The following is a 21,453-nucleotide window of genomic DNA, read 5'->3' as shown; positions in this document are numbered from 1 at the left end:
GATACATTAGCATTTGCTATTTTAGCACTTAGCGGAAGCTAACTGATTAAAAGGCTGCCAGGAATACAATAACATTAGCTGTTTTAGCAGTTAGCAGAAGCTAACTGTGTGCATGTGACCCAACAGGTTTTCATGGCATGATCAGTATAAGCCCTCATTACCTAGTTATGTTCCACATGCTTTGTGTCTGTTACAAAAGTGTGTGTGATGTGTGTGTGGTTGTGTGTGTGGTTATTTGTGTGACAGTGTGTAATCTCCTCTCACGGGCCACAGATCAAACAGTGTGTCCCAGCTGCCTGGTCAACTCTCCCTAGGCCACCCTGGTGATCCTCTGTCTGTGTGTGTGTGTGTGTGTGTCTGTCAGTCTGTCTGGGTTCCAATCTACTGGTGCTACCAGACGCCAACAGTTGCCGTGGCAATGGACCAAAGGGAGTGAGAAAGAAGGAAGGAAGAACAGGGAGAAAAAGAAAGAGAGAAAGAGAGAGAGAAAGAGAGAGAGGGAGAGAAAGGTAAGGGGGCTAGCGGAAGGAACGGGGAGAAATGAGAGGGGGAGAGGGCAATATAGAGAGGGTACGAGGTGACAGACGGAGGGAGTTGGTACAGAATGGAGGAAAGAGAGAGAGAAAGGGAGTTGTTACAGAATGAGAGAGAGAGAAAGGGAGTTGGTACAGAATGGGGAGAGAGAGAGAGAAAGGGAGTTGGTACAGAATGGGGGAGAGAGAGAGAAAGGGAGTTGGTACAGCTGTTAGGGCTGACGGTATCTATGTCGATACGTTGCTAAGCAACACCCAACACTAACGAAGCTGGGGTAGATAACTGGTTGATAACACAACTGGGGGAGCAGTGTGTGTGTGTGTGTGGACTGAATGGGTACCTTTATATAGAGAAACAGTGAATGGAACCCTGCTAAGACAACCCCCCATAGGAGAGAAACCTGAAAGGGTTACATCTGAGAGACTGGGCCTCACTGGAGTACGTGACCCCTTCCAGGCAGGAGACACACACACACACACACACACACACACACACACACACACACACACACACACACACACACACACACACACACACACACACACACACACACACACAGATCTTCACACTTCATCATTCAATAATGAACCCACGACCAGACCAGAGAGTGGTGCTTAAACATAATTTTTTTAATCAACATTTTTCCAAAGCAGGAATGTACTAGTTTTTTCCTCCCTTTAGAGGTGTGTTGGAGGAGAGAAAGAGAGGAGGAGGAGGTCATAGTGACGGGAGGGATGGGGGGATGAGGAAAGGAGAAGGTGAACACAAACACAATCTCACACAGTGGTGTCCCAATACAAAAAGTCTCAACACATCACATACAAGAGCCAGCCCGCTCTCTGTCGCCTCGACCTGCTGGCTATTGGCACAAGGAAACACACACACACACACACACACCAACAGAGGGGGGGGTGGGGGGGGGGGGGGGGGGGGGCGTTTTCACAAAACAAGAAACCTCTCTTTTTGAAATGAGGATCCATGAGAAAGCATCCATGAGAAAAATCCAACACATTGAAAACAGTCAAAAGCAAACAGTGAAAGAGAGAGACAACCTTTTAGTAAAACACCGACCGACATGACAACAAAAAAGCCCAAGCTTCGAGTCCCGGAGGGAGATTCTCCCCGGTGAAAGAAAGAGGAGAGGAGGATGAAGAGGGAGAGGAGAGAGAAGGAACCATTTTGCGAATGAGCAGCATTCGGATTCCACAACTCCACAAAGTCCAGGAGGTTTACCCAAGTGTTTATACTCATGGCAGCAGCCATCTTTGTCAAATACTGTCATTTAGAGTGTCAGAGGATTTCAGAATTCAGCGAGAGTTTGTAGTTCGGCTTTGAGGGTGTTCTTGAAGGTATACAGTATTCCTGGTGGTCGTGTATTTGTACAGGAGACAAGACAGATTCCCACATACATAAATACCAAGATCCTGATGCTGCAGTACAGAAATTAGGGTGAAACTTTTACCCTAATTAGTCAACTTCTCCGTAACACTTTCTAAGTTCAAAAAGCATAATGGGAACAGATTACACAACATACAAATGATGTGAAATAGAGAGTAGGTGTACTAGTAAAAAAAAAGATGAAAGCGATATTTCAAATAAAGCTTTTTGAGCAGGTTGTGCATATGAATAAAACACACATTGAGTGAAGCTTTGGGAACAAACCTGTTGAGCATGAGGGATATTTCAAAGTATGGCACGTCACCTATTGTCTGCTATTTTGTTAGCGTATGTGTGCATTTGCAGGTTGCTGTGCCTGTCTTGAACACGTCGTCGGTCTAACACTCAACAATACTAAGTAGCAGCTAGCCGATACAACATAACTTAACACACGGCACGTTCGAAAAAAGCTTTGCTTTCGTAAAAGGGTGTGAAAACGAATGAACCAGGCTAAGAGACTGACGGGTACTTGTTTCAGAAAAACACCCATACAAACGCAGTCTTGTACAACTAACCTTGTGGGAAAACACAATTCAGTCCCATTCAAAACCCTATTTTCCCTAACCCTACCCCCAAAACCTAACCATAATTCTAACCTTAACAAATAGCATTTGACCTTGCGGGGACCAACAAAATGCCCCCAGTTGGTCAAATGTTTGCTTGTTTACTATTCTTGTGGGAACTTCTGGCCCCCGTGAGTATAGTTAAACACGTCCACACACGTACAAAAACAGGGAGCACACACCCGCCTTTAATCCTTCTGTCACACACAGAGGTTGACTTAATCACGGGGAGAAAGCCAGGACTGTGTCAGAAATAGGGAGCCACATGGGAGCAATCAGTGTGTGTGTGTGTGTGTGTGTGTGTGTGTGTGTGTGTGTGTGTGTGTGTGTGTGTGTGTGTGTGTGTGTGTGTGTGTGTGTGTGTGTGTGTGTCGCAGAGAGAGGGATGCAGAGATAGCCAGACAGAGAGAGTGTGTGTGAAATTGGCGTATACATGTACGGCATTTATGTGTGTGCGTGTTTGACAGCGAAAGAGAATGTGAGAGGGCTCAGTGTGTCTGCAGAGTGTGTGTGTGTGTCTGTGTCGATATAATCAGCGTCTGATACATAAAGCTGTAAAATCGGGAGAATTTGAAACGTGCCATTTCCCTTCAGAGAAGAGTATTGTCTGTGTCTGTTATCTTGAATGTGTATCTATCTGTCACTGTGTGTGTGTGTGTTTTAGATGAAATCTCTCCTCCTTATTCCACAGTGAGGTTTCCCCCTGAAATCCATTTCAGCTGTGTGTCTGTTCCTCTCCTCCGTCCACCTAGGGTCCATCACTCCTTCTCAGCACTCCATTAAAGGAAAGGCTCCTCTCTTCTGCCACAGTCACTGTTTCACTCTCTCTCTATCCTTCCCAGGGATTCTTCTCTCTCATCGCTCAAATCACCTCCCATCCCCCCACTTCTTCCATCTCTTCTCGCGCTCTTTCTTTTCTTTAGTGTGCAATTCCTTCTTCAGTCTTTTCTCTTTTTTTTTTTTAAACAAAAGTTCCACATTCAGTCGCTTTTTCTCTTTTCCCTCTAGACAGCGACTCCGGGTTCCCGTTCTTTCTTTTCATTATATTTCATTTCATTTGGAGCCCGCCCTCGTTCATTTCCCCCCTTGCTTTTTCCTTGTGTTCAAAAGCGTTTGAAAAAAACTTTCATCGATGGTTTCTACCTCAACAACTTCCACCACAAACGAGGTCTAAACTTCAAAACTACAGCATAGTACAAGAAGTATAAAAATATACATAGGGGGAGGCGATGAGAGAGAGAGAGGGAGAGAGAAACGACCTCAGTTCGCCAAGGAAAGAAAAACAAAGAGATTAAATTAATTTACAACTCAAAGGGGAAGGAAATCGGGTCAGGTTTCTAAATCGCAAACAATAAAGCACAGGGTAAAAGATCTAGCAGTATAACAGAAGTGTTGTTTTACAAGTGGAGGAATCAAAATAAAAAACTATAAAAAAAACAAGACGTCTAGAAATTAATGACTGGATATTCATATATAATCTGTAAGTGTTGCTAGCGATAAAAAAAATCTCACCTTTTTTTATATTCACTCACTTTTTTGTGTTTTGGTTTTTAAGACAAGTCTAAAGACACGCGAACACACACATTCGCTCGCATGTAGCGTATACACAGATTAACACACACACACACACACACGCTGTACTAAAGCACACTAACTGCACACACACACTTCTGTGCAACAGCAGTGTCAGAATTATTATCCTAGTCTCCCACACATGCACGCACGCACGCACACATACACAAACGTTATTAAAATATACAAGATTCTGAATGCCACTAAGACTCGATTGGTCTGACCGATTGATCACGTGACTCCAGCCCAGCTTTCTGATTGGGTGAGAGAGTCAGAGGCCCCTGGTCCAATGAGAAACCATACACACACAAACAAACTAGGATCCTATTTGTGAGATATAACATCAAGGGCCACAGTTAGCCTCAGGGTCCAATCAGGAGGCAGGTAGGTCTGATACAGGACAGGAGCATTAGAGAAATACAGAGATCTCAGGATATGGTTGGTCGGTGGATTTTCTAGGGGTCAGAGTCCCAGAAGTCCAAGTTGTGGTGGTACCAGTGTGTGTTCTCTCACACTAGCTTGGTGTGCGTGTTCTCACACACTTATCCTCATGGTGTACAGGGAGGGGACTCTTCTCTTCAGCTCTGGTGAGGGGGGGGGGGGGGGGGGGGGGGTTTGATTCATGGTGAGACAAAAAAAGAAGAAGTGGGCCCCAGAGTCTCTTGCTAGTCCTGTCCTCTTTTAAGGGGCCGGTGGGGGCTATATACTAAACCCTCCATACTTAGCTTAGTGACACAGTCGAGTGAAGAGGGGTGGGCGTACGGATGGCCTCTTCAGTTAGCTAGATGCACACACCTGTGGCTGGGACTGGGGTTGGATAGGGAATTTCAGATACTGTATAAGGGACTGAAGGTCTTGGTGGTTTTGGAGGGTAAGTCAGTAATGGACTACTGTAGGTAGGTTTTACGTGGTACTGTACTATATAGGACAGGGTATATTGTAGGTGGGCTGTAGGTGGTACTGTACTGTACAGGACAGGGTAAGATGGTAGTTGGTAGTACTGTAGGTTGTCATGGCAACTGCCCTCATACTTTGTAGTAGATGTTTGCTGGACTCTGGGGGGGCATCTCCTGGACGATGTAGACGGGGTGACCGTAGTCCCCGCTCACCTTCTCGTAGTGAGGGCAGTACGCCGAGTCCGAAGCCCGCAGCGGGATGATGATGTCACTGGGTTCCGAGCCGTTGTTGTTACCGCCCCCATGGCCGCCGCCGTGCCCGCCGCCATGCCTCTTGGGGCTGGTGAGGGAGGAGAGTGACAGGGGCGGGTGGTGGGACTCCGAGTGCTTGGCGTGTCGCCGCCGGTAACACACCACGCAGATCACCGCGGTGACCAGGAGGAGGAAGGCGGAGCCCCCTGCAGCGCCGGCGATGACGGCCACGTTGGAGGGGGGGAGGGGTCCGTTCTCGCCCCCTGCGCCTCCCGAATCCCCGGCGCCACCGCTAGGAACCCTGGGATGGGTGGCGTTACCAGCACCACCTGTAGAATGACACAAGAAAATATTATTTTGATAACCTTATAAAAGACGTAAATACAATTTTATATAACTTTACCATTAAACAGGTCAACATTCACAAAGCCGCGGAGCCGGACGGATTACAGGGACGTGTACTCAGAGGATGCGCGGACCAACTGGCAAGGGTCTTCACTGACATTTTCAACCTCTCCCTGACCGAGTCTGTAATACCTACATGTTTCAAGCAGACCACCATAGTCCCTGTGCCCAAGAACACTAAGGTAACCTGCCTAAATGACTACCAACCCGTAGCACACACGTCGGTGGCCATGAAATGCTTTGAAAGACTGGTCATGGCTGACATCAAAACCATCATCCCGGAAACCCTAGACCCACTCCAATTTGCATACCGCCCCAACAGATCCACAGATGACACAATCTCAATCGCACTCCACACTGATCCACAGATGACACAATCTCAATCGCACTCCACACTGCCCTTTCCCACTTGGACAAAAGGAACACCTATGTGAGAATGCTGTTTATTGCCAACAGCTCAGCGTTCAACACCACAGTGCCCACAAAGCTCATCACTAAGCTAAGGACCCTGGGGCTAAACACCTCCCTCTGCAACTGGATCCCGGACTTCACATCGATGGGGCTGTAGTGGAGCGGGTCGAGAGTTTCAAGTTCCTTGGTGTCCACATCACCAACAACCTATCATGGTCCAAACACACCAAAAAAGTCATGAAGAGGGCACGGCAATGCCTTTTCCCCCTCAGGAGAAAAAATTTGGCATGGGTCTCCACATCCTCAAAAAGATCTACAGCTGCACCACCGAGAGCATCCTGACAGGCTGCATCACCGCCTGGTATGGGAACTACTCGGCATCCGACTGTAAGGCGCTACAGAGCGTAGTACGAATGGCCCAGTGCATCACTGGGGCCAAGCTTCCTGCCATCCAGGACCTATATACTAGGCTGTGTCAGAGGAAGGCCCCAAAAATTGTCAAGACTCCAGTCACACAAGTCACCTAAATGTACATATTACCTCGACTAACTTGTACCTCCGCACATTGACTCGGTACCGGTACCCCCTGTATATAGTCTCTTTATTGTTATTTTACTGTGTTACTTTTGTTTTTTAACTTTAGTTCATTTAGTATATATTTTCTCAACTCTATTTTCTTAGAACTGCATTATTGGTTAAGGGCTTGTAAGTAAGCATTTCACGGTAAGGTCTACACCTGTTCTATCCGGAGCACGTGACAAATACAATTTCATTTGATTTAACATACTTTGACATGTATACAAGAAATTACACTGTACCTCTCATTGGCAATTCTTAAACCTGAACCAACATTTTGCCTTGCCTTCTTTAGGGTGTGACCTCTTCTATATACAGTACATATTACACTTCCATATACAGTACATATTACTCTTCTATATACAGTACATATTACTCTTCCATATACAGTACACATTACTCTTCTATATACAGTACATAGTACTCTTCTATATACAGTACATATTACTCTTCTATATACAGTACATATTACTCTTCTATATACAGTACATATTACTCTTCCATATACAGTACATATTACGCTTCTATACACAGTACATATTACTCTTCTATATACAGTACATATTACTCTTCTACACACAGTACATATTACTCTTCTATATACAGTACATATTACTCTTCTATATACAGTACATATTACGCTTCTATATACAGTACATATTACGCTTCTATATACGGTACATATCACTCTTCTATATACGGTACATATTACGCTTCTATATACGGTACATATTACGCTTCTATATACAGTACATATTACGCTTCCATATACAGTACATATTACGCTTCTATATACAGTACGTATTACGCGCCAGTAAACATATCTGTACCACACCAAGGTGGCTAACCGTCTTCCTGTAGTTCCAGTGGCAGAAACGTCCCGACAGGAGAAGAAAATGGCAGCCAATGTGAGCATATGTGTTCTGTCTATTGACACGACTTAGTGGACGGCGCTGGATACGAGAGGGTTCGGAATGCTCCTGCGCGCCTGTGGAGACCCACTGAGAAGCCGTGGCTCTGGCTAGAAGCTACAGCCATCCACAGTGAGGGGATCAAGGCAGCGCACTTCCTCCCTTACGCCTAACAACACTGTTTATGTTGCATTGACGCGTGCCCACATAAAGGAGTCAGAACAGTTGGGTGGTTTGGACCCCATCCCAAACGCCACCCCACTCTCTATTTAGTGCACTGTATAGGGAATAGGGTGCCATATGGCTTTGGTAAAAAAGTAGTGCACTATACAGGGAATAGGGTGCCATATGGCTTTGGTAAAAAAGTAGTGCACTATACAGGGAATAGGGTGCCATATGGCTTTGGTAAAAAAGTAGTGCACTATATAGGGAATAGGGTGCCATATGGCTTTGGTAAAAAAGTAGTGCACTATACAGGGAATAGGGTGCCATTTGGGGCACAATCTGGGTCTCTAAAGCTAGAGACCACACAGTGATGCTGCCTGGTTGGAACCTGGTCCCAATCGCATGGTCCGACCGCATGTACGGTCATAGCCCAGCAGGTGTTTGTTGGGTTCGGGACCGCCTGTGAGGAAAGTCGTGTTGACCGTGCAAATGTTGGCGGTGGTAGCGGTTAGGGCGGTAATGCGAGGCGCGGTCGTGGGATTGGGTTATCACTATCCTTGGCACATTTCCCCCCTCGATTTCTCTCCCTCTCTTCCCTATCTTCTTTCATCTTCCTTCCTCGCTCCGTGGCTCTCCCACTCTCTGGGTTTTTGTGGACATAATGACTTCCCTTGCTCTGTGCCTCCCCCCTCCTCACCACCCTCGCTCGTTCCTCACCCTCTACCGTGAGCCCCCTACCACGCATGCAGGACTGACTGATTGTCTAGCTGACTGACAAAACGCTAATACTAGACGCCAATTCCGCTCTCCGCCTCTCGCTTTCTTCCCTCCATCCCTCTCTCGTTCCCTCTATCCCTCCATTCCCCCAGCATCTCTCCCTCGCTCCACCTCCTCCTCCTCCTTTCACCAGCTCTGTTCTCACGCACCACGTGTGTATGGTGTAAATAGCATGTCCCCACCTACATTTAGTTCAGTTCCTCGATGAAGAAATTCTATTTATTGATCACTGAGCAGTGTCATTCATCTATAATCTACAGTATCAGGTGGCTACTTGTAATTATTTTATGCCAATTTCATTTCATTATCGTCATTTCCCCTTGTTCTCTCTACCTCCCTTCCTCCCTCCATCTCTCACTCCCCACCCTCTCTCTTTCCTATTCAACAGTACTCTCCATACCTCTTGCTTCTCCTCTTTCGGGTTTTCTGCTCCTTCAACAGTGAAGCCCTTTTTCCTTCCTTTCCTCTCTCCCCCCTCCCTTTTTCTGTCTTCTGCGCTTCCTCCTTTGCTCTCATCTCCCGCCCTCCATCTCTCATCAGTTCTCTCATATCCACTTCACATTAGAGAGTAGAGATGGCCTGTATGGCTATGTCCCAAATGGCACCGTATTCCCTCTATAGTGCACTACTTTTGACCAGGCCCCTTAGGACTCCGTTCAAACGTAGTGCACTTTATAGGGAATATGGTGCGTATTTGGAACAGTCTGTATGTGGTTGGGAGAGACAGAATACAAAGACCAGGTCAACAAGTTCCCTGCCATGAGACAACATCCCTCCCTTGCTCCTCTCCTCTATCCTTTCATCGTCCTCTTCTTTCCTCACTCCTCGCCTCTCCTCCCCTCCCCTCCTCCCCTTTCCTCTACTCTTCCCCTCTCTCCCTCTCCTCTCTCACTACTCCGATTTATCATTCTCCTCTCCTCTCTCTTCTTCTCCTCTCCGCGGACCAACAGAAACCAGGCCGCCCAAACTAATGACAATAATAACTCCTTCAAATGGCGCCCCTGCCCCCCCCCCCCCCCCCCCCCTCCCTGGGCAGCTATTAGAGCCGTCGTTCCTCGCCCGCGGCACTTAGCTCTGAGGGGAGGAGAAGAAAAGAGGGGATGGACAGAGAGCGAGAGGGATGAGAGAGATAAAGGGATGGATTTAAATAGAGAGATCCCACAGATGTCGCCGGCTTGTATCCTCCATCTGTCGTTTTTTTTTTTTACCGTCCCTCGTTCTCTGTCACTTCTTTCTTTCTTTACTCACTCATTCACTTGCTTTTCTTGTCTTTCCGGACTGTTTGTGGTATACTCTATCCTCATGGTGGTGTAAGTGTGTAAGCTCCTCCACACCCATCTTACCTGTATTTCTGGTGTTGGTACGGCCCGCACTTTGGTCTGGTTTGGCAGGTTTCGGGGGCAGTCCATATGGGTCTGAGGGAAAAAACAGGGGTGTACGACGGTCAAGATAACACATCCCGTCAACATGAAAACAACCTCAAAACAGGCACACCGACTACACATAGTAGTCGGTAGTCAGACTACATAGTAGTCTGAGCTAAAATCAGATCTCTGAGGCCCATTCAATGAAACTAAATATTGATCGCCTTCCAATGTCCTTTCCGAAATCAGCTCTCCAACTATATTAAAAACCGGATACTTAATGGGGTTTCCATTTGTAAAAGTACCACAATGAATATAAACCTGCAAACAAAGGCCGCGGCCCAAAATGGCACCGTATTCCCTTCATAGTGCACTTCCCCACGGACCCTGATCAAACGTAGTGCACTATAAAGGGAATAGCGTGCCATTTGGGACGGCCCTAATATCCTCTCGCTGGGGCTACGACAGAGTTCCGTATAGATTTACTGAGAGGAACATAATAGACAGCCCTGTTATGCTGTGAACACAGAGACTGTACAATGTACAATGTACACACACACACACACACACACACACACACACACACACACACACACACACACACACACACACACACACACACACACACACACACACACACACACACACACACACACACACACACACACACACACACACACTCTATGTGCTGAGCTATAATTCTACACTAACTGACATTTACGGAGGTCCATACACAGTGGCAGGTATTATTGGTTCGACGGGCCCTCTGATGACAGACAGCCAATCAGAACTTGGCATGAGGGGTGTTTGGATCAATAGGACTGCTGGGGCTCGTGAGTGCTGTGTGCATTTGAGGGTGTGTGTGTGTGTGTGTGTGTGTGTTGTGTGTGAGAGTTTGTGTGTATTATTATCCTTGTGGGTAATCCTCACAAGTCCCCAGTAGTAACACAAGGAGAATTATCCCTCGTGGGGACATTTCCCACATCCCCATGAGGAGAAAGGCTATTTTAGGCTAAGGGGTTAGGCTTAGGGTTAGAATTAGGATTTGGGGTTATGTCTAGGAGTTAGGGTTAAGTTTAGGGTTAAGGTTAGGGAAAATAGGACTTGTAATGAAAATCAATTGAAGGTCTCCACAAGGATAGTAAAACATAAAGTGTATGTATGTGTGTGTGTGTGTGTGTGTGTGTGTGTGTGTGTGTGTGTGTGAGTGAGAGAGAGAGAGAGAGAGAGAGAGAGAGAGAGAGAGAGAGAGAGAGAGAGAGAGAGAGAGAGAGAGAGAGAGAGAGAGAGAGAGAGAGAGAGAGAGAGAGAGAGAGAGAGAGAGAGAGAGAGAGAGAGAGAGAGAGAGAGAGAGAGAGAGAAAAAAAGAGTGTGTGTGTTTCTCGGGAACGTGCAAGTTTCTAAGACTGTGTGTGTGTGTGTGTGTGTGTGTATGTGTGTGTGTGTGCGCCTGTGTGTGTTTCAGAGCTGAGCAGCGCTCCAAATCTCATCAGAGATCTCTATGAGGCGGCACACCGTGTGTTTAGATGACAAACAGAGCAGAGGTGACCTTTCAAACTCACAACAGATAACACAGGGAGAGGGGGGGGGGGGGGGTAGAGAATAAAGGAGCTATTGGTTGGGGAGAAAGAGACAGGACGGGTAGGCAAGGAGAGAAAGAGAGGATGAATGAGGTAGAAAGAGAGAGAGAGAAGAAGACGGAGACAGGTAGGGAGAGAAAGAGAGGGAGAAAGAAAAATGGGAGACAGACAGAGAGACGGGGCGGGGAGGGCAAGAGAGGTAAGGGAGAAAGGAAGATGAGTAAGAGAGGAGCGAGAGAGAGAGGGACAAGAAAGGTGAGAGAGAGAGAGAGAGAGGGACATGAAAGGTGAGAGAGAGAGAGAGAGGGACATGAAAGGTGAGAGAGAGAGAGAGAGAGGGACATGAAAGGTGAGAGAGAGAGAGAGAGGGACATGAAAGGTGAGAGAGAGAGAGAGAGAGAGAGAGAGAGGGACAAGAAAGGTGAGAGAGAGAGAGAGGGACATGAAAGGTGTGAGAGAGAGAGAGAGAGAGGGACATGAAAGGTGAGAGAGAGAGAGACAGAGGGACATGAAAGGTGTGAGAGAGAGAGAGAGAGAGGGACATGAAAGGTGTGAGAGAGAGAGAGAGAGAGGGACATGAAAGGTGTGAGAGAGAGAGAGAGAGAGAGAGAGGGACATGAAAGGTGTGAGAGAGAGAGAGAGAGAGAGGGACATGAAAGGTGTGAGAGAGCGAGAGAGAGAGAGGGACATGAAAGGTGTGAGAGAGAGAGAGAGAGGGACATGAAAGGTGTGAGAGAGAGAGAGAGAGAGAGAGAGAGAGAGAGAGAGAGAGAGAGAGAGACATGAAAGGTGAGAGAGAGAGAGAGAGAGAGAGAGAGAGAGAGGGAGGGACATGAAAGGTGTGAGAGAGAGAGAGAGAGGGACATGAAAGGTGTGAGAGAGAGAGAGAGAGAGAGAGAGAGAGAGAGAGAGAGAGAGAGAGAGAGAGAGAGAGAGAGGGACATGAAAGGTGGACCTGCAAATGAGTGTGAAACCCAAGAGAACAGAGGTGAGGAGGACGGCGGTTTTCATTCAAGCCGCAACGAAAGAAAGAGAGCGGGAGATAGAAAGAAAAGAGAGATATAGGGAGTGCTACTCTTCTCCCCTGGGTGGGCTGTAGAGAATGATGGAGACACAGCAGCACCACTTCCCTCTCAGGAGAACAGCTTCCACAACAACACACAAAGAGAAGAGAGCTTATACAACAACACACATAGAAGAGTGCTTTCACAACAACACATAGAGAAGAGAGCTTTCACAACAACACACAGAGAGAAGAGAGCTTTCACAACAACACACAGAGAGAAGAGAGCTTTAACAACAACACACACAGAGAAGAGGATTTCACAACAACACACACAGAGAAGAGGATTTCACAACAACACACATAGAGAAGAGGATTTCACAACAACACACATAGAGAAGAGAGCTTTCACAACAACACAGAGAGAAGAGAGCTTTCACAACAACACACATAGAGAAGAGAGCTTTCTCAACAACACACAGAGAGAAGAGCTTTCACAACAACATACAGAGAGAAGCGCTTTCACAACAACACACAGAGAGAAGAGCTTTCACAACAACACACAGAGAGAAGAGGTTGCACAACAACACACAGAGAGAAGAGCTTTCACAACAACACACAGAGAGAAGAGGTTGCACAACAACACACAGAGAGAAGCGCTTTCACAACAACACACAGAGAGAAGCGCTTTCACAACAACACACACAGAGAGAAGAGCTTTCACAACAACACACAGAGAGAAGAGGTTGCACAACAACACACAGAGAGAAGAGGTTGCACAACAACACACAGAGAGAAGAGAGCTGTCACAACAACACACATACTGAAGAGAGCTTTCCCAACAACACACAGAGAGAAGAGCTTGCACAACAACACACAGAGAGAAGAGAGCTTTCCCAACAACACACAAAGAAGAGCGCTTTCACAACAACACGCAGAGAGAAGAGCTTTCACAACAACACACAGAGAGAAGAGCTTTCACAACAACACACAGAGAGAAGAGCTTTCACAACAACACACAGAGAGAAGAGCTTTCACAACAACACACAGAGAGAAGAGCTTTCACAACAACACACAGAGAGAAGAGCTTTCACAACAACACACAGAGAGAAGAGCTTTCACAACAACACACAGAGAGAAGAGCTTTCACAACAACACACAGAGCTGATAACACTGTTGGGGAGGGAGAGAGGATTATATTATGAGGAGCATAGAATGGGGAGTATGTGTGTGCATAGACTGGGGTACAGGAATGGGGGAATGTGTGTGGCGTGTAGATTTCGGCAGACTACTGTATGTATTTGTGTGTTTGCAGTCAAAATATGTGTATGTAAGAGAAAACGTGTGACTTCCATCTAAAACATTGACCCCCCCAGCAGCAGAGTCATTAGCAGGGTCAGTGGTGTTTAACACCATAGAGACTGTTTACTCTACTGTATACATACAAAGTCATTAGCAGGGTCATTGGTGTTTAAAAACATAGTGACCGTTTACTCAACTGTATACACACAAAGTCATTAGCAGGGTCAGTGGTGTTTAACACCATAGAGACTGTTTACTCTACTGAATACATACAAAGTCATTAGCAGGGTCATTGGTGTTTAACACCATAGAGACTGTTTACTCTACTGTATACATACAAAGTCATTAGCAGGGTCAGTGGTGTTTAAGCCCAGAATGAGCAGCCTACTCCTTACTGTATGTCTGGGCATAGACAGCCAGTAGCACAGAGTCGTGGTGTTTAGTGTGTTAGTGAGTGAAGTCAACCGGGCTCATTACAGCCATGTGATCCTGGCTGCTCCTCTCCGACCAGCTCTCTGCCTCTAATCAACACTAATACACTTAGAGTACACTGTCAGTGTGTGTGTGTGTGTGTGTGTGTGTGTGTGTGTGTGTGTGTGTGTGTGTGTGTGTGTGTGTGTGTGTGTGTGTGTGTGTGTGTGTGTGTGTGTGTGTGTGTGTGTGTGTGTGTGTGTGTGTGTGTGTGTGTGTGTGTTGGAGGGAGAGAGAAAATGATGAATGAGTGTTTATTTCAGGTGTGTCTCAGTACTCACTCTGTCCCACTTTGAGGATCACCTTCATACCCTGCGTGGCACACACTCCTCCCCTCATACTCTCCAGGCCCTGGCGCGTCCCATCTGACGTTGCTGGAGGGGGTACAACAGAACAACTTATCAGGACGACTGTCTAACACACACACACACACACACACACACACACACACACACACACACACACACACACACACACACACACACACACACACACACACACACACACACACACACACATGAAACTCACCCTCGCGGGTAAAACACACACAAGCTCACACTCTCACTTTCACAACGCCTCCCATTCACACAGCCCGACCAATCTACCCAGCCAGTGGATGAACTCGCACACAGAAGCTGTGAAATGTCACAGTCCTACAAGATGTGAGGCTTTTAATAAGTCCTAATGTCTCATTTAGCGCCTAGCGACGGAGCTCTGTGGACTCAATGACTAACACACACTAATTAACTCCAATAAACTGCCCTGAGATATAGAAGTCCACAGTTTTGACTGGACAAACACGCTGGAGAAGAGCGAGATTAAGTATTATTATTATTATGAGGAGACAATGATTCTCTCATTGAGAATTCAGGATTCATTATATAAAAGAGAGAAAGAGAAATTCGCTTCGGTGTAATTAAACAATATCATGTTACAATTTAGCAGATGCTTTTATCCAAAGGGAAGCATAGTTTAACGCATTTAGCATATCGGGTCCATGAGGGATTCGAACCCACAAACCCAGGTGTTGCAAACACCATGCTCTCATCCATTCCATCTTAGCTATCAGAGCTAGGGATGCACGATATATCGGTGAGCGTATCGGAATCGGCCGATATTAGCTCAAAAAGGCCAACGTCGGCATCGGCCCGATGTCTAGTTCAACGCCGATGTGAAAAACCGATGTCAAAGCTGACGTGCGTACCTACACAACGTAGGCACGTGACGTAATGACGACACGGAAAACACAGCGCTACACAGAACAAAATAAGAAAAATACTAAGTGCCAACTTCCAACAACTAAACAAGTTCCAATCGAGCACTCATTTGAGAGAGTAAGAACATTTCAGCGAGACAACTCAAAAAGGCGAAATCCATTAACGCCAAGATAACGGAATTCATTGCCCTTGACAATCAACCGCTCTCTGCCGTGGATGATGTTGGCTTTCGCAGACTGGTCGAGCACCGGTACACACTACCAAGTAGGCGCTATTTTTCAGATGTTGCCCTACCGGAGTTACACAGTATTGTTGTTGAAACATCCGTGAGCTACTTGCTACGGGCGTCACTGCTATTAGCTTCACGACTGACATTTGGACCAGCGATGTCAGCCCCATGAGCATGCTGAGTCTGACAGCACAGTGGGTCCACGAGGATTTCCTACTGAGGAAAGCCGTATTGCTCAAGAATGTGCTGGTTCTCATACCGCTGCTGCCATTTCAATGGCATTTGGGAACATGTTTGAAACATGAACACACTCCTAGCTCCATTCGAACAACTGACTTGAGAAATAAGCTCATCAACTGCGTCTGCAGTAGACGTGATACCCTCTGTCATGGCATTGAAGCGCCTGCTCAACAAAACTGCCGACACAGATCGTGGGGTTAAAACTTACAAAAGTCATCGAGGCTGTGAACAAGCGATTCGGTGGCATTCTCTCTGAGCCTCTAATTTGTCACCACCATGCTCGATGCTAGGTACAAGGCCCGCTACTTCGAAGCAGACAAGAAACAGGGTTTACGTGAAATGTTACAGGCACAGCTGGACAAGATGGAAACGGACACAGTGACAGTGCGCACCGAGGAAGAGAGGCCACGGACAGACAGAGCTGAAACTTCACTGCTTGACATGTATGATGAAATCCTGGTTGAGAATGAACAAATGAACCACGAAACAGCACAGCAAGTAAGTGAAAGAAATAGGTTTTGCTGGTAATGGGGACACGTAGATGCCAACAATTTTTTTTTTGGTCAGTGTGGTGTGTTGTGTGGTTTGTGTGTAACCTTTATTTAACTAGGCAAGTCAGTTAAGAACAAATTCTTATTCACAATGAGGGCCTACCCCGGCCAAACCCGGACGACGCTGGGCCAATTGTGCGCAGCCCTATGGGACTGCCAATCACGGCTGGATGTAATACAGCCTGGATTCGAACCAGAGACTGTAATGACGCCTCTTGCACTGAGATGCAGTGCCCTAGACCGCTGCGTCCATGTGTGTGTGTGTGTGTTAACTATCTAACTGTACTAGAATGTTTAAAAGGCTGTTTATACTACTCCCCATGTAGTCCAAAGGCTGCGGCTCATTGACTGAGAGAAGAGAGGGATGAGCTTCTACATCTGCATTGCTTGCTGTTTGGGGTTTTAGGCTGGGTTTCTGTACAGCACTTTGTGACATCTGCTAATGTAAAAAGGGCTTTATAAATACATTTGACTGAAATTTGATTGATGAGGAGAACGGATGAGTGCAATTTCTGAGAAATGGAGAAAACACTACCTCTCTCCTCCCTCTTTCAGTTCACGCCTCAAGACCTTTGCTTTCCCTCAAAAATACATCCCGCCCTCTTATTTTTCTCTCCCTTTGACTTGAGGCTACAGATTAAGGTGTTGGCGAGGAGAGAGGGAGCGGGGGAGAAAGAGAGAGAGGTGTGAAAGAAGAGCGCCTTAGTCATCTCACCTCTCCATCAGCCTGCCAGCCTGTTAGTGTCGGAAAGTGTGAAAGGAGGTGAGAGGAGAGACGGATCTGCAGAGGACAAGGACATTAATATGGAGGAATGGATGGAAAAACCAAGAGGAGAAAGGAGAGATGCTTGAGAGGAAGAAGAGGGAAGATGGAGGGAGGCAAAAAAAGGACAGTGGCGGAGGATAGAAAATAGGACTGAAAGGCTGGCAAAGGACAGAGTGAAAGAGAAGAAGAGAGAAGAAGAAGGACAGGGAGGCGAGAGAACACGAGGAGGAGGGAGGATAGAGACTGATCGTTTATGACAAGCTGTTGTTGACATGACTGAGACAGTAGACTATGAGAAGTGATGGAAAGAGCGAGAGAGAGAGGGGGGGAGAGAGAGAGAGAGAGAGAGAGAGAGAGAGAGAGAGAGAGAGAGAGAGAGAGAGAGAGAGAGAGAGAGAGAGAACAAGACTACTTTAAGCTGTTGCCACTTATGGAAAAAAAGGTGGCAATGGAGAGAAAAGATAAAAGAAAAGAGAGAGATAACGCAAGTAGTTAGTCTTAACAACATAACTTTGGAACAGAGAGAAAGAGCAAGAAGAAAATAAGGAATGTGACGATGGGGTTGTGGGGTTGTGGGGGGGGGGGTAGAGGAGTGGATAGAGAGTAACTTGGGATGAGCCGAGAGAGGAAAGACCGAAAACAGCGACAGGGGAGGGAGGGGGAAGGAAAGGAGGGAGGGATGCGTAATTGAGACGATGATCAGCAGTGATAGGGGGGTGTAGAACAGTCGAGGACGACGGCGGGAGCAGGAGCGTCACCTCGCCACCCTCTTCCTCGCACCAAACAAAGAAGGGAGCGAAAGACGGGGAAACGTAATTAATGAAATAACACCGCAGTCATCCTCAATCAGCCAACACAGTCTGCACCAGAGTAGGGCTTCAGACAAGTGTGTAGTGTGAGTGGGTGTGTGTGCACACTAACTGTCTGTGTGTGTGCAACCTGTCTCCCTGTGTGTATACAGTCCTTCTCCAACTAGACCAGACCAGCGACTGAAGTCAGTCTCCAGAGAGAACAGTAAAACACTGGCCTGGGTTGACCAGATACAGGCTGCGTCTCAAATGGGACCCTATTCCCTACATAGCGAATACACAGTCTGCACATGGAGCTGTAACCCACTAGGAGACTTGAAGGAGAAGCACGTTGTCAGATGGCAGATAGATTAAAGTAAAAGGGGATGAGAGAGACGAGGCGCGGAGCGAAAGAGCAGATTAAACGACACAACAACAAAAAAAGAAAACAAACAAACAAACCGAGGGAACAAAGACGAGGGATCGGAGCGAGAGCGAGCGTCTTGCCTGTATAGAAGTGTGTGTGTGTCTCTCGTCTCTCCCACGCTCGCCGCTGGTGTGTGTGATACCGTATCTGTGACGCACTCTTGTTGTCTAGAGTTATGAACATGATATCACACACACACACACACACACACACACACACACACACACACACACACACACACACACACACACACACACACACACACACACACACACACACACAAAGTAATGGAAATGTGAGTGGGTGTTTGGCCCCTGGGATACACATTGCTAACGTACGTTAACGCTGGAGCGATGGTGTGTGTGTGTGTGTGTGTGTGTGTGTGAATGTCGTGTTAGCTTCCGTCTGTACAAATAAACATGAAACGTTTGGCATCACAAACACCGGAGTGCTGCTCATAACTCCAGTCGGATGGTCTCTAGACCACATTCCCAGAATACGACGTAACAAAGCCTGCCGCACACGCGCTGATGATGTCAAAAGCTGTGTGTGTGTGTGTGTGTGTGTGTGTGTGTGTGCGCACCGTGTCTATGCTGACATGTTGTCCTGAGAATAATTCAATCCACATAACGACTTTACTATTAGTGAGTGCTGGACATTTCCTTCTGAGACAGGAACTAAGTTGGTCAGTCAAAAGACCGGGGGTAGGGAATTTACCGTCGCATTCCTGTGCTAACTCTGAAGTCCTCCTTCTCCAGAGAGATATGGTATATCTACATGTCATCCAGATGATGAAGCTTCAACTGTATGCTCCCCTCCCTGGACACACACACACACCCTTGAGAGAGAGTTATGTTAGGGACTCACAGCGTCTCTCCCGGGCCAACTCCTTAAAATCTTGGATCATACTTCATATTTCCTGTAACTGTAGAACCCTTCATAACTCACATGGAACACTTTTAGAACCTTTGTATGACACATTAACGAAGCCATCACAATCCATTTACCTTTCCCCGACAGCTGAACACATTACGCTGTGTACTCAAACCAAAAATAGCTATTATACACTGCATGTATTTCAGCCCTGAAAAAAGTATTATTTTGAGCCATAGCCTAAGCCAAAACCTTACTGCGTCACTCTTTCGTTGTATGCATTCCACCTTGGCTTGAAAATGGAGAAATACACACTGACTACTAGTGCCAACGTGGCCTGAGGTTTTCCTAAGCTGTTTTCAATGGAGAAGATTGAGACAATGGGTTTTTCCATCATAAAAACCAAGGGACATTGTTTACTGGGTTGAAGTACCAAGGTGTGTGTGTGTTTGAGTCGTAGGTAACTGAATGGATACCGACCAGTCTGCTGTTAGTACATCTAAGGACAAGACCTGTGTATGTTGCAGAAATGTTATTTTACACGAAATGTATACGCGTGAATGTGTGAATGTGGAAACCTTACTGGGCGTTTAAATGTGGGTATAACATGACATAGTGTGTGAGTTGGAATGGGTCTCAGTCAGTGTACAAAATCATGGCCACATGCTAGAGCCTAATGTTGGACACACACACACACACACACACACACACACACACACACACACACACACACACACACACACACACACACACACACACACACACACACACACACACACACACACACACACACACACACACTAGGGCCGGGACGCCAGCAGTATCGCCTTACTCGTTAGTATCGTAGGAAGGAAACAAAACAGCACTAATGTTGGAAACAAACATCGTCGTGTTGTTATCCACAGTCATGTTTTATTTATATTCCAAGATATAGCACACAATATTTTACATATTGTAAATATATATATATATACATATTACATAATATTTTACACATTTTTAAAGGAGGAAAGAGATTGGTCTGCTATGTGTTTCCATTTTTGCCATGGAGAAAATACTGAGATACTGGTATCGTCATAGCCCTAACACACACACACACACACACACACACACACACACACACACACACACACACACACACACACACACACACACACACACACACACACACACACACACACACACACACTCTACTATTACTCAACACACACACACACACACACACACACACACACACACACACACACACACACACACACACACACACACACACACTCTACTATTACTCAACACACGCACACACACACACACACACACACACACACACACACACACACACACACACACACACACACACACACACACACACACACACACACACACTCTACTATTACTCGACACACACACACACACACACACACACACACACACACACACACACACACACACACACACACACACACTCTTTACTATTACTCGACACACACACACACCCACCACCGTGCTGGTGTGTCAGGGGGAATGATCTCAGTATCTCTGCTTGCCCTGCGTGTGGTTGACCACCCCTGTGCTCGATGACATTTTAATTCTCAGCAGTTATTCACTTTCCATCTATCGGACTCGCTTACCATCACCCCTCCTCCCCCCTAACCTCTCCCCCCGTGCCCCCCCCCCCCCCCCCCCCCCTCTGTGCTAGGGGGTGGGAAGCGTGGAAACACACACACACACACTTAGTAGAGGCCCCAGCTCTACTGAGGAGGACTGATGTCAGGCATGCACCTGATCTTTGCCATGTACGTACACACACACACACACACACACACACGCACACACGCACACGCACACACTCAAACTGCATTGTAGCCACGCCTACCTCCATTCTTCTAAAGCACGGTCTGATTGGAAGTGGCAGATGTTCTGTGAGTCTACAGCAGTGATGTGTCTATCATGCATTATATTGGCTGTCAGTGGAGAGAGATAGAGGGGAAATTGCTATTGTAATGCGAATCCTAATTATATTGTAACCCTGCATCCAAACAGACTGCTTTTATACACAGAATACAGAGTTGAGCATGCCAGTTCTTTATTTTGTTTGACAGTGGAGTGTCAATTGGAAAGGTTCTGCGGATAATGTGTTGGATGT

The 21,453-nt window shown here is 46.6% G+C and overlaps 1 protein-coding gene across 1 annotated transcript; it reads right to left on the bottom strand.

The window, feature by feature from the left end:
* Nucleotides 1-1,142: 1,142 nt before the first annotated feature.
* LOC129844912 (ephrin-B2-like) lies at nt 1,143-14,608 on the bottom strand. Its single transcript, XM_055913071.1, has 3 exons — nt 14,501-14,608; nt 9,843-9,914; nt 1,143-5,583 (listed from the first exon to the last, which is right to left on the bottom strand). Exons 1-3 carry the CDS (start codon nt 14,556-14,558, stop codon nt 5,132-5,134), a joined length of 582 nt encoding a protein of 193 aa, XP_055769046.1. The 5' UTR covers nt 14,559-14,608; the 3' UTR covers nt 1,143-5,131.
* Nucleotides 14,609-21,453: the final 6,845 nt, after the last annotated feature.

The sequence above is a fragment of the Salvelinus fontinalis genome, unplaced genomic scaffold (assembly GCF_029448725.1).
Source record: "Salvelinus fontinalis isolate EN_2023a unplaced genomic scaffold, ASM2944872v1 scaffold_0248, whole genome shotgun sequence".
Taxonomy (NCBI): domain Eukaryota; kingdom Metazoa; phylum Chordata; class Actinopteri; order Salmoniformes; family Salmonidae; genus Salvelinus; species Salvelinus fontinalis.
Note: the sequence above shows the minus strand (reverse complement) of the source record. Positions and strands in the feature narration are given on the sequence as shown.